The 12,954-nt window shown below is 43.7% G+C and overlaps 1 protein-coding gene across 1 annotated transcript in view; it reads left to right on the plus strand.

The window, feature by feature from the left end:
* The window catches only part of gabrr2a (gamma-aminobutyric acid type A receptor subunit rho2a), a 35,695-nt gene extending 23,102 nt beyond the window's left edge, over positions 1–12,593 (plus strand). Inside the window, exons 6-9 of the mRNA XM_040200342.2 lie at positions 2,196–2,336; positions 2,483–2,635; positions 5,439–5,647; positions 9,104–12,593. Of these exons, the coding sequence (XP_040056276.1) occupies positions 2,196–2,336; positions 2,483–2,635; positions 5,439–5,647; positions 9,104–9,439 (839 nt within the window). The 3' untranslated portion in view covers positions 9,440–12,593. The remainder of the gene's footprint in view (positions 1–2,195; positions 2,337–2,482; positions 2,636–5,438; positions 5,648–9,103) is intronic.
* The last annotated feature ends 361 nt before the right edge of the window (positions 12,594–12,954 follow it).

The raw sequence follows: 12,954 nt of genomic DNA on the forward strand, positions 1-12,954 counted from the left end.
GAATCTGAAGCACAACCCCAACCAGCAGAGGAAGCAGCTTCCTACGCTGTTAGAGGGAGAAATGAGTGAGTGATTACTTCAGTAACACCCTAAATTCGTCAAATCAGTAGACGTAATAAAGAAACTGCCTGGCTTCAGTCTTTCGAATGAGAGGAAGCGTTTCCACCTTAAAAAACACAGCGAGTTAAAATAGTTAGGAAGACAAAGAAAGTAAATGATAATTTATCTGACAGTTTTCTTCTCTGCTAGTAAATTTTTGTCTGATTAAGTCATTTTTTTTAAGCATTGGCATTACTGGTGGAAGAGATCACCACTGCTGCGATCAATGCAGCAGTCCAGGAGCTGGAGGCCAACAGTAGGGATATCGGGGAGGCGCAATACTCAGATCATTCTATTGGTCAACTGCTCCAAGAGGAGGGTTAAAATCCTCCAAGGGTGAAGGGCCCTCTGGTCAGGTCTTGTTTCCTCCTGCTGAAAGATATTGATGCCACAAACTCTTTCTACAGTGGTCTTTTGGTGGAACTTAGTGGATGGTGTCCTTGTGCGAAATCAAAAGTATTTTACGGTTGTTTGTCACAGATTAATATAGAGGAAAATAGTGAAGAATACACAAATCATCAAACTCGGTAACTACAGTTCAGCTGAGAAGGTCTGACAAAGCTTCTCGGTGTGAGGATAAGCTATAACACACATCAGAGGTCCATGTGTCTGTCCAATCGGAAGGAGTATCCGGCACAAAGGAGTGCATGAGATCAATTTCTGGGTCTCTCTGCCGAATTTGATGAACCAATCTGTAATCTGATTTATACAGTAAATTGTTGTACTGTTTCAGAACAGGAGACCGCCATCTTTCCCAGATGCCTAACAAAGTAGATGGAAAGGAGGTGGTACCTATGTGTTTTTGGCCTTTTGACTATTAAAGTCTTTTGTTTTCCAAGAAGTCTGCGTCTGAGTCCTGCCGCCTCCCCACATCCCTGACAGGGGGAGAATTGAAGTTACCAATAACATCACGCCATTGTAAGACCTGATAGAGGACAATCAGAGAGCCATCATAGACTTTTCCTGGTCTGGCATCCAGTCCAAAAATGACTCCTTTTGACTTCAGAGAACTCAGACTGCTTTTTAACCGTGGTCCAAGCTGGCTGGAAACTGCTTAAGTGTTGCTGAGGAGAGCGGGACGGTTGGGCTGCACCAAGCTGTGCCATCTGATGAAAGTGGTGACAACATAAATGGACGTGGCACGGGGCAATGCAACACCAGCCGTTCAGAGCACAGCTTGACCCTGCAGCTTGACCCTGCAGCTTGATCCTACAGCTTGATCCTACAGCTTGGGGGACGGGTGTGTGATTTGTTTCAAGACTGAAAATCTGTTCAGAAGATCTGTTTGTTCAGTGTCCACGTCTGTCAGAACTTTTGAGAAGCTGGAATCAGGGTCTTGAGGAGGGTTCTTCTTTTAGTGTGTTTATTTTTGACTGGCAGCGACAGGAAAAAGGAGAAAGGCAGCAAACTCTTATGGGAACACTTTGATTTTAAATGTCTTCCAGACAGCGGAATTGACAGAACCAATAACCTGCATCACTAAAGTGTAATTGTCTTCTTTTTCTGACTGAGATTCTCAAGAGGAAATCCAGTATGACCTCACACACTAAAACGTTCCTGCACAGTAAATTCCGGCTTTTATACCAAAGCTATCTGATTTGATTACATTCTTTGTATTTCTAAAATAGTTTAAGTATATATATGTGTTTAAACTGATACTCTGTAAAAGGAATACTATAATATTTGTTCAAAGTGTTTGCACAAACAAAAGTGCACAATACATTACTTTTCAATTTGTTGTTGAATTTTGCATAATAATCACAAAGATTCATGCGATTAATCGCAATTAAAAATTGGAATTGTTTCCCAAAAGTAATTATAAGATGATGTAAAATGTGACAGTTTTCAGCCACATTTGGGCTGTTGGGGGTTTTATACTATATATTATATTGCTCAGTTAAGCCTCTGACTATTGGATCTCTGTCCCTGTCTCTGTCGTGTGTGAATGTCTCACTTCAATTGAGGGCGATGCCAACCAGATTACTGAAATGGCCGGTGTGCGTACGACCCCCCTGCCTAATTAGTAGTTAGTTTACTAATAGTTATTCTATCTTTAGATATATCAACTCCATTTGATTGGACGATGTGTTTTGCAGATGCCTACACTGATGAAGACCTGATGCTCTACTGGAAAAATGGAGATGAGTCTCTTAGCACTGATGATCGTATCTCCTTGTCACAGTTCCTCATCCAGAAGTTCCACACCACGTCTCGCTTGGCCTTCTACAGCAGCACAGGTCACACACACACACACACACACACACACACACACACACACACACACACACACACACACACACCCAGGCTGTGACTGAATAGTGAAACGTTTGGCATTGACCTGTCTCTACATGTTGTCTGAGTGTCTCACCTGCTGTGATTTCAGGCTGGTACAATCGTCTCTACATCAACTTCACGCTCCGACGCCACATCTTCTTCTTCCTGCTGCAGACATACTTTCCTGCCACGCTCATGGTCATGCTTTCGTGGGTGTCGTTCTGGATCGACCGCCGCGCAGTGCCGGCCAGAGTGTCCCTGGGTGAGAAATGTCAAGAGCGACCTAGTTAGGACACAGCAGCAATATGAGACTCATCTAAAGACTAGAAATGCATACAAATAACAACAACAAATAGACAAATAAGAAGAAATGAAATACAGCTTTAAACTTTTCTCAAACTTTCACTCATTACCAACTTATTTTGTCTCTAATTGAGTACAAAAATGAGGACATAAGTTAGAACCACTTATATTTATTCATGTTCGTGTAAAATGAATAATGTAGGGCTGTTATATCATTCATGGCATTTTTGGGGTAATGCATAGCCTTTACTTAAGTGTCATTGGAATCAAGATTTGGACACATGTTTTGAAGCACTTCGGTCAGCTGGACCTAAAACGGAGCTTTGTGGGACACTTTTGGGGAAATTAGGAAAGAGAAACCACTGAACTGTGCACATTACTTGAGATTTGAGAACCGATCTGACAGGCATCTCTGGCATAACGAATGAAAGTGTTCTCGTTGTTTACTAATTCCAAAGCAGCACATATTGTTCTGTACTTCCAATTAAACCCAGACTACTGAGAAAAAAGAACTCATGCACCCGTTAGTTTGTCATTCTGCAGCTTTTCACAGACCTGAACTAAAATCTAGAGCTCGGAAACGGAATGAATGACCGATAGTTTTCCAGACATCATTATATTACATCATCACAAAACATTACATGTCATTTAGCTGACGCTTTTATCCAAAGCGACTTATCATTTCAACCATAACGATACAAACTCAAAAGAACAATTTCATCAAATAAGTCGATTTACAACTTGCTGTAGATAAGAACCACCATAAGTGCTACAAAGGTTTAGGAGACGAGGTGTTGTTGGACGTGTGTGGAGCAGGTGGGACGGGTGAGAGAGGAGAGGTTACGATAGAGAGCAGATCTAACTGAGGGCTGTAGTGTCTGCGGGAAGAGATTCGAACAGGTACAGAAGCAAACACCTTATTAGTAATTAGGAGTCAAAGGCGCCGCACTCAGCCGCCCACGGATGACGTCCTCGTCTTTGTCCTGCTCATAAACACCCAACCTCTAGTTAAATACGCCCTCGTCAGTAGAAGTCGGCTGCGTTGACCACTCCCCGTCGTGGGGAAACAAAAGGTTCATTTCCCCGAAATTCCTCAAAATGCAAAACAACAACCACTTTGTCACCTTAGTCAGTGAACATTGAAAGTCTGAGAGTTTCAATGATTCAATCTGCTTTGCTTCAGAGCGTTAGATCATAGAACATAGGAGCAGTCAATTTAACCCAAGATAGCAGAATCTACAGGGACAACTGGCAGCCCAGTCACAAGAAAACAACAAGAGCTAAAGCAAACTAGCAATCACATGAACTTAAAACAGCACATTTAGCAGACTAGCTTGGTTTAAAGAAAAGACGATTTCAGGTCGTCTGGATTTCTGAAGGCTCGGTAGAAGAGATGCACACATCAAGAAGGGAATTCCTTTTTATGGAGAGATTACCAACCTGTGCGCTAGTCTAGTTTTAGTACCTGCAGCCAGTTGTAAGAAGGTAGTAGGGAAGTTGTTGGGACCTCAAGATCTCTCAAACGTGCCCAAGAGAGAAATGTGTAAAAGATCAAATGTATCTTTTGGATAGAGAATTTATGGTTTGCCAAAACCCCCAAGGGTTGTTTAGACTGTGGTAAACAGCGGTTCAGCAAACACCGAGCTGGGAAAAAGGTTCATCAGACAACTAAAACAAGCGAGGCCAAAAAACGAGTTGATAAAACGCAGTCCGACTCCTAAAAAACTATTTGATCAAGGGAGCTTTGCTGATACAATTTGGATTGCTTTTCAGAGCAGTGCAGGGCGCTACGATGCTGTAGAGCGAATAAGTCAATTCTGAGACGGAACAGCTTTGATTTGTCTCCACATCCGACGTGTGGGACAACTTAAGGGACAGACATCTAGTGAAAGACAATCCCGGGATGATTTCCTTAAAATGCAAATGAGATTAAATCTGCGTTAAAGAAGAGAAATGTGTTCTTGGACCATTTGAAGGAGTTTGGTTGTGCGAGTCTGAGGAAAGTCTGTCTGGGAAAAGATGAAAGCTGGCTCCACCAGTCCGAAACATGCACACGCAATCCTCCCACTCCCACTTCCCTTTGAGTTATTTTCTGAGTTACTGTTGCTGTGTATTTCGTGCAGACGTCTGGGTCTTTTTACCCCTCGCTGAGACCCTCTCATGGTTCGTGTCTCTGTTCTTTTTAAATTCAGCTGATAGAACGAGATATTTTTACCCTGTTTGTATTTCTGTACCGCAGTTTGTATTATAGTTATTATATAATTATGTATTTATATTAGCAATACATAATTGTATCCAACCAGATCACAAGCCTACGTACGCCGCCCTGCTACCACAAACCACTGCAGCAAAAAGCGTGAATTAGTCTGAAAATAGTGCTCTGTGTGCTCTGTGAAGTTTTTCATTTTACCGTTTTCAAAAGGAACCAATAGGTTAAGAGCTGAGAGCCACACACACGTGTGGAAGTCAGAAAGAGACGTGTTGTTGTTTTCTGAAAATGACGTGACAGTTACTCGTAAATAAGTGTTTCTACACGGTGGTTTCAACCGTATGTACATAAAGCTCCTCCTGCTCCTTCTCACTTGTCTCCATCACATAGTGTCCATTGCAGAATGTTGGAGCACATTGCATCACTGTGAAAAGTGGTTCTGTTGTTGCTCCAGCCGCCCAACACATGATCATTAAACTGTGAGAGTAAAGTAGAGAAAGCTCACATCCAGACACGTATTTAAGGTGCACTTCTGTGTGTATCTGGTTTCCAGGCATCACCACAGTGCTAACCATGTCCACCATCATCACCGGAGTGAACGCCTCCATGCCCCGGGTGTCCTACATCAAGGCGGTGGACATCTACCTTTGGGTCAGCTTTGTCTTCGTCTTCTTGTCCGTGTTGGAGTACGCCGCTGTTAACTACCTGTCCACCGTCCAGGACCGCCGGGAGCGCAAGATGCGAGAGCGTGCACGTTCTCAGGTTTGTTTCTCCTGCTTGATGCTGAATAATCTACTGTTTAGCTGCTCAGAGAACGGACTCCACCACATGAGCATCCGTCCAGCTGATGGTCACGCTCCAAAAAACAAGAGCCGCCAGAGCAACGAGAGAAACAGGGAAAAATCCACTTTCTTATTCAACTTGAAGCATCCGCAGTCACCTTTCTGAGCTACACAAATGAGGAGAGGACGGAGGGGAAGCCGGGGGTCTCTGCACGTAAGATAAACGTCCTTTAAGTAAACCGAGTGTTTGCATTCTACACTAGTTGGTTAAGTTGTCCATAGTCAACGCTTCTGCTCGGTCTATTTAGCCTGGTGAGCTACAATAACTGAATCTGGCTTCCTCTCAATAAAGTCACTCACATATGAAAACATTGTCAACACAAACACAATGAAGCAAGATAGTGAAACCAAAACCCCTAAAACATCAAGACAACCTGAACAATAAGAGACACATAAGGCACCACTTTCTGTGTCTGTGTTTTTTTGTATGGATTTAGTTATATTTCAGTATTATTTTCATCCACATTTTATATCACATCCTGTTATCATGATACCATTTTAGAGGGGTTTGTTGTACTTGAAAAGCTTCTTTGTGTTTTTGGCTCACAGCAAGATTTAAAAATAGCAAACATACTTCGCATATGCCATCTTTGTTTAATAAAATGCTGCTGGATTTTAATAGGTTATCATTTCAAATCTTCCTCTAACTGAACGGGCGTGAATTATCTGGGCAACTTGATTTTCCGGGTGCAGGCTGCTGAGTTCTACGCAGCGGGACGTCTGTTTCCACAGTGATTGATGTCTGGACTCACCTCAGGCAACCAGAAGACTCCTTTACTGCACATTTAACGGTCCTCAAACGCCTCGTCCTGTTAATTATTCATATTACTTGATCAAGTAACTCTAATAAATCATGCTTTTTGATTCTCGGTGTGCCAGAAACTGCAGTACTTTTATACATGAGTTTATACAGTGCGTTTTGTGATGAGTGAACACACCTGACTGAGGTATTAAAACTAAAGTAAACCATTGTGAACCATCTGAAAGGTTAAGGTGTTCTATATTTATCTTATTACCAACAAATTACATAAACAGAGCCAAACCAAAAAGGAATGTCTCCTAGCAACACACAATGGCGTTCATTTAGTCTCAATCTCACATCAACATTCAATACCACATTTAATATGGATTCATCCGACACCATTTCCCCCTGTTTGTTCTGACGGCGCTCACAGGTGAGCCAGGTGGGATTGTCCTCTGGTGGAAGTGAAAGAAATACCCACATTGCTGGGGTTCACGCCTTTAGCTGAATCCTCACTCTGCCCCAAGATGTGGGAGAGCTGTCAGTCAGGAGGAAATTCAGACCAATCAGATTATCCTCTGAGCAGCGTCCATATTCATAATCTCATATTATTGCCCACTCGTTGAGACTTCTCCTTCTGAACCCCTTCTGAAGTGTTGGAGCGACTAAAGCCTAGTTTATGCTTGTGTTTTCAGAGCGACGCAGACGCAAGCCCCCCTTGCGTGTCCCTTGCGTGTCTTTTCCCACCTCCTTGCGTGTGTCTATGGCGTTATATTTGTGCCACAATCCTGAGCGCGTAATTTTAAGTTTTGAGCACAGAGAACTAGATTTTACCAAAGAAAAACACATTCCGTGCGCGCAGTTTACTCAGGTGCCGTCTCCACAAACTGGTTTTCTGGGCGCAGGCAGCGGTTGCTGCGCTCTCTCCACCTCTTCACGCTGCGCTCGCTCGACGGTTCACTCACGCGCTCGCTCGACTTGCAGCAGCGTTACATTTGTGCCACAAAACCAACCAATCAGAGAATTAAAGAAGGTCAATTGCGATTGGCTGTTGGTCTCCAATCACAACGCTAGTAGAACTACCTACAGCATCGCGGAAGCTCAGCGAGTTGTTGAAGTTTGCAGCATTTGTGCTAAATGCTAACGGCCTGGATTAAAACACGTGCTGTTCTCATCATTTGCTTCGGTCATGTCTGATGGTGGCTAGTCGGACTTCTAATATCACTCGTTTTTGTCTTCTTTAGGAAGCGTTGTGATTGGAGACCAACAGCCAATCACAATTGACCTTCTTTAATTCTCTGATTGGTTGGTTTTGTGGCACAAATGTAACGCTGCTGCAAGTCGAGCGAGCGCGTGAGTGAAACGTCAAGCGAGCGCAGCGTGAAGAGGTGGAGCGAGCGCAGCAACGGCTGCCTGCGCGCAGAAAACCAGTTTGTGGAGAGGGCACCTAAGTAAACTGCGCGCACGGGATGTTTTTCTTTGCTAAAATATAGTTCTCTGTGCTCAAAACTTACAATTACGCGCTCAGGATTGTGGCACAAATATAACGCTATATGTGTCGACCCATTTTTCTAGCCTTGCGTCGCTTTCGACGCAAGGCTCCCGCAGCGCACCAGGCTGCGATTGGTCCGCTAACTACGTCCTTTACGGAGTCTCACATTTCCGCTTAAAGCCCGATAGCACCATTATTAAAACGAAGAATGTTTCCGAGAGAACGGAGCAGATTGAAGAACTTTTGTCTGAAGAAATGCGTAAATATGACCACTTATACAAGCCGTCATTGGCGGGTTGTATAAGCGGGTTGGATTCACGGAGGGAGATCGCCGCAAACGCCGGTTTGCCAGTCGAGAGGTGCACAAGTTGTGGAGGAAAATACGGGACAAATGTGTCCGCGATGAAAAGCAGCAGTGTGGATGCACGGGGCAATAAAGTCTATGATCAATAAATAAACAAATAAATAAATAGACGTGACTCTCTAGGTCGTCTTCAACAAAAACACGTCACTCCGCCTGTTGTTCTGGAGGTGAATCGCTCTGCAACACACGCAGGACTTTACAACCAGGAAGTGAGACGAGGGCGTCGACACAGACGCAGAAACAGAAACATGCGCCGGCCTTAACAAATGAATAATCACCCACAAATAGCCTGACGTTTTTCTGCATGGACCACGAAAAGAAACCATCTACCAAATACACGGTCGTGGCCATTTGTCCTACACGTCTTTAAACTTAAACCTACTGCTTGTTTTAGTCACGCAGCCAGAGAGCGTGTTGTCCAGGCAATCGACTCCTTTTCTTCACCTTTCAGTTCGTCAACAAACACGTCAACAAACACATACAATTGGCTTGGCTGCCTTCTTATGCAGCGCTCTGGCTCGCTGGTAGAAAACTATGTCACCCAGGTGCATGCTGGTCCTACACCTGGCTATGCCCTTAAATAACACAATTCATTATTACCCAAACAATTAACCATAACTACACATACTTGTGCCATACTAGTGACCAAATGATTAAAGCAAATACAAAAAGCTATCTTCATACTACATCAACAAACAATGCTATGTAAGAATAAATAAGACCCTGGTGGCTTTGCTTTGACTTATTCTAACACAATGATTCCCTCGCTCCCTGCCAGTCGCTGCCCTGCACCTGCGGCATCTCCCAGACGCGAACCATGACCATGTTGGACGGCACCTACAGCGAGGCCGACACCAACAGCCTGGCCGGCTACACTCAGGAACCAATGGTGCCAGAGGAGGAGCAGGAGGAGCTGCACGAGGTTCTGGAGAAACCCGAACGCATGGTGGTCCACATGTCGATGAGCAGCGAGTCGACCACCACCAAGAAGAAGAAGAGCCTCCGCACCCTCAACATAATCCAGAACACGCACGCGATCGACAAATACTCCCGGATGATTTTCCCTGGTTCCTACATCTTTTTCAACATTATCTACTGGTCCGTCTACTGCTGAACTGCAGTTATCAACTCAACCCACAGAGAACCAACACTACATCCGAGTGGGACAATAATCCTACAGGCGATGTTGTGCTGGATGCCCGGTTCTACATACAACAGGATTTTTTTGTTTTCTCGTGCAGCAATCTGAATGTTAATTACCGCTGTAAACTATAAACAAAGAAACTACTGATGCTAATGCCTTGAGTCTCAGCTTCTATAACTGTCGAGTGCTGTTGAAAGTTAAATTGTTGTGAGATACTCAATTGACAAGTCTCTTAACATGTATTTATTTAAAAAGCTTGTAAAGCAGTAAATCATGATTATTATTCCATCGTGCGTCAGTCATGACTTCATTTTAAACACTAATAACACCTGAATCAAGTTAACACAATAGTCTTTGAGCCAGGACCCTGTTCCTCGTACCTCGTTTGGTTCAACTAAACCAATCAAATGTCCGATTATCCAGCTCAGATAACCAGATGATTGGCATCAGGCTATCTCGGTTCCCTGAAGGCGGATCGGCGCTCAAACGTCTCGTTAGTTTGAACCAGACTTCAGTCATCAGGATAACCGTCTCACGTCAGAAGGCGGAAGAGTCGATCACAGAAACCAGGATTTGTTAACAGTATAACGGCAAATAAAGTTAAAGGAAGAGCAGGAGATGATCATGAAGGCATATGAGGAGATAACATGTTCATTTGAATCATTTCTGTCAGATGAATTTAACGTATTATACATATTTCACGTTGTTCTTTCTGTACACAAAGTATCACACACAAGTTAACGTTATGCGTGTTGGTAAAATGTAACGGCTCATCAATCACATTATATCTATTTAAATGATGATCATCATCCAATGAGAATAAAGATCTCAAATCCTTCAGAGTATGTAGATGAAAACAAGCCCAAAGCATCAGATTGATACGAATGAACAGGATCTATGTATCAGCGTATGTATCATATGTATGTAGACGACCACATAGAACTAGTTTATTACATGTGTGTGAGAATCATTATAAATCCATCGTTCATCATCAGACATTTGATCAATTGAAGCAGTGAAATGTGGAACATCCAGAAGTTTATTAAGAGACAAATAAACCAACAGAACTTTACCAAGAGCACGACATGCAGCTGCTTTCCAGATGTTCTCTGCATCGCAGCACCGTACAGACATGGACAGTGTGAGAGACAGTGTGAGACACTGTGTGAGACAGTGTGAGAGACAGTGTGTGAGACATGAGAGAGTGTGTGAGACTGTGTGAGACAGTATGAGAGACAGTGTGAGAGAGACTGTGTGAGAGACAGTGTGAGAGACACTGTGTGAGACATGAGAGAGTGTGAGAGACAGTGTGTGAGACAGTCTGAGGCACAGTATGAGAGACAGCCTGTGGGACAGTAAGTGAGACAGTCTGTGGGACAGTAGGTGAGACAGTCTGAGGCACAGTATGAGAGACAGTCTGCGGGACAGTAAGTGAGACAGTCTGCGGGACAGTAAGTGAGACAGTCTGCGGGACAGTGGACGCTCGGCTGCAGCGTGTGGTGTTCATCACGTAACGGGGAAATCTTCTTGTGAATAAATGATTCTGGTCCTCAGCATCTGTAGCGCTCGTACAGGACGTCATGGCGGCTAAACGGGTCTCTGATCTGGGAGAAGTCTCTCCCTATAAAACGTTCATCTAACTCATGTCGCTCCTTCATCAATGAGGACTGATGAACTGATCCAGCAGCTCAGATGAACCGGAGCAGCTTCAAGTTTTTCATTGTGTTGCTGTGGTGATTTAGACAAAGCTGCTTTGGGGAACCGAAAAGCCTGAACTACGTCCTCTCATCCTGAAGATGATCCGGCTAACTCAGTTATCCACGTACAGGAACGGGGCCCTGTTATCTAGAAAGCCGGCTGTAGTGGTGCTTTTAGCTTAATGCTAATGCCAACAAGCTAACCTGCTCGTGTTAACAGTATGACAATGTGTAGCTGGTAACATTCACTATATCCACCATCCTGGTTCTGCATGCAAACATAGCTACGTAGTATTAGAGATGGAGGTCAGTTTGCCTCGTGTGTGATAAGTGAACCTGGATGATGATGGTGCCAGATGAAACGTCTGGACAACCAAAGGTATTATAATTCGATCTGGTGCGAACATGAATGTCTTTAACATAGTTTATGGTAATCAGTCACACGATGGTTGACTCAAAACCAAAAGTGTCAACCTCATGGTGGCGCTGGTCAGACCATCACCAATGCCAGCTGGATTTACCATTTGAAGATTTGCAAGACAGTCCGTCTAGTATTTTCCAAAATATGTCAAGCTGGACCAAAGTACCTGACAGAGGATTTCATCAATCCCTCTTTTCTCTCCGCCTCTTAAGCTACAGTATGTACATCATAAAGCAACCCACATTTCAAATGAATTCCCAGAAAGGCATTGTTAATAAACACATTCTCACATCCAGATGGTCAAATACGGCGGTTTGGTCGGTGGCCTTAAGCTGCGCAATGCTGTCCGGATCCCTCCAGCCGAAGTTGGGTTTAGACAAAAGAAAAGTTTAGGGACAAAAAGGAGGTTGACATTATGTGTCTGACTTATGACTCACGTGACTACGGAGGGAATAACAACTCAGGTGACTCCCAACAGCAACAGCTTCATCGTTCTTACGGGCAGAACGCGGCGCCTGCCTGCTTTCTTGGGTCGGGTCACGTTTTTTTGGCAGTTTTTATATTATGAGGATGAAAGCGGGGGGCGGAGTCATTCCACTCCCTGGAAGCCAATTAAAGAAAGCAGAAGGCGGGTTGTTCTAGTTTACCACTGCCCGCTTCTTTTGATGCCGGCAGGTTCAGTAGGAACGAACAAATGCGAATGCACTTTCAAGTTTGAGTCGTGCGTTTTTTGATTAACTATTTATTTTTTTCCCTCAGACCCACAGCAAGACTTTGACTGGTTAAGCACACAACTTACATAACTAGCGACCCACATGGCTCATGAAAACAATTACTCATATGGCTCGACTGAGGTGACCTAAGGGATCAATCCTACTGAACACTTCAATGACTGAAGCCATTTGTTTGGCTTCCACCATCCGACCTACACGCCTCCAGGGTACTGCACGCTGTGCCCGTTGCTCTGAGTGAATTGTAGCTATATCATATAACAAAAAAAGAAAAATACATCTTTGAATTGATTAATATTCAAGTAATGTTCTTGAAATAAGAGGCCTACAGTTAAAATTCATTCATCATATATGTTTCCTGGATTTTGTGTTGCTGTTCAGATTTGATGCGGATGATGAGACTATGGCTATGGACTATGGAGACGATGGCTTTTTGATGAACTGGCCTTTTGGTAAACTTTTGTATCCAGGCAATTTTCACATGCCCTGGTTACTTTATTGCTAATGGCCATAGCATGTGACATATACAACTAATGCAGATGACGGTGGTGGTACATGTGTTATAATGTCTAACAGGTTTATTTGAAAGTGGGACATTTTCTCCTCGGGTCACTGTAGTCACTTGTCGTTGTGAGC

The sequence above is a fragment of the Gasterosteus aculeatus genome, chromosome 15, assembly GCF_964276395.1.
Source record: "Gasterosteus aculeatus chromosome 15, fGasAcu3.hap1.1, whole genome shotgun sequence".
In the NCBI taxonomy this organism is placed as follows: Eukaryota; Metazoa; Chordata; class Actinopteri; order Perciformes; family Gasterosteidae; genus Gasterosteus; species Gasterosteus aculeatus.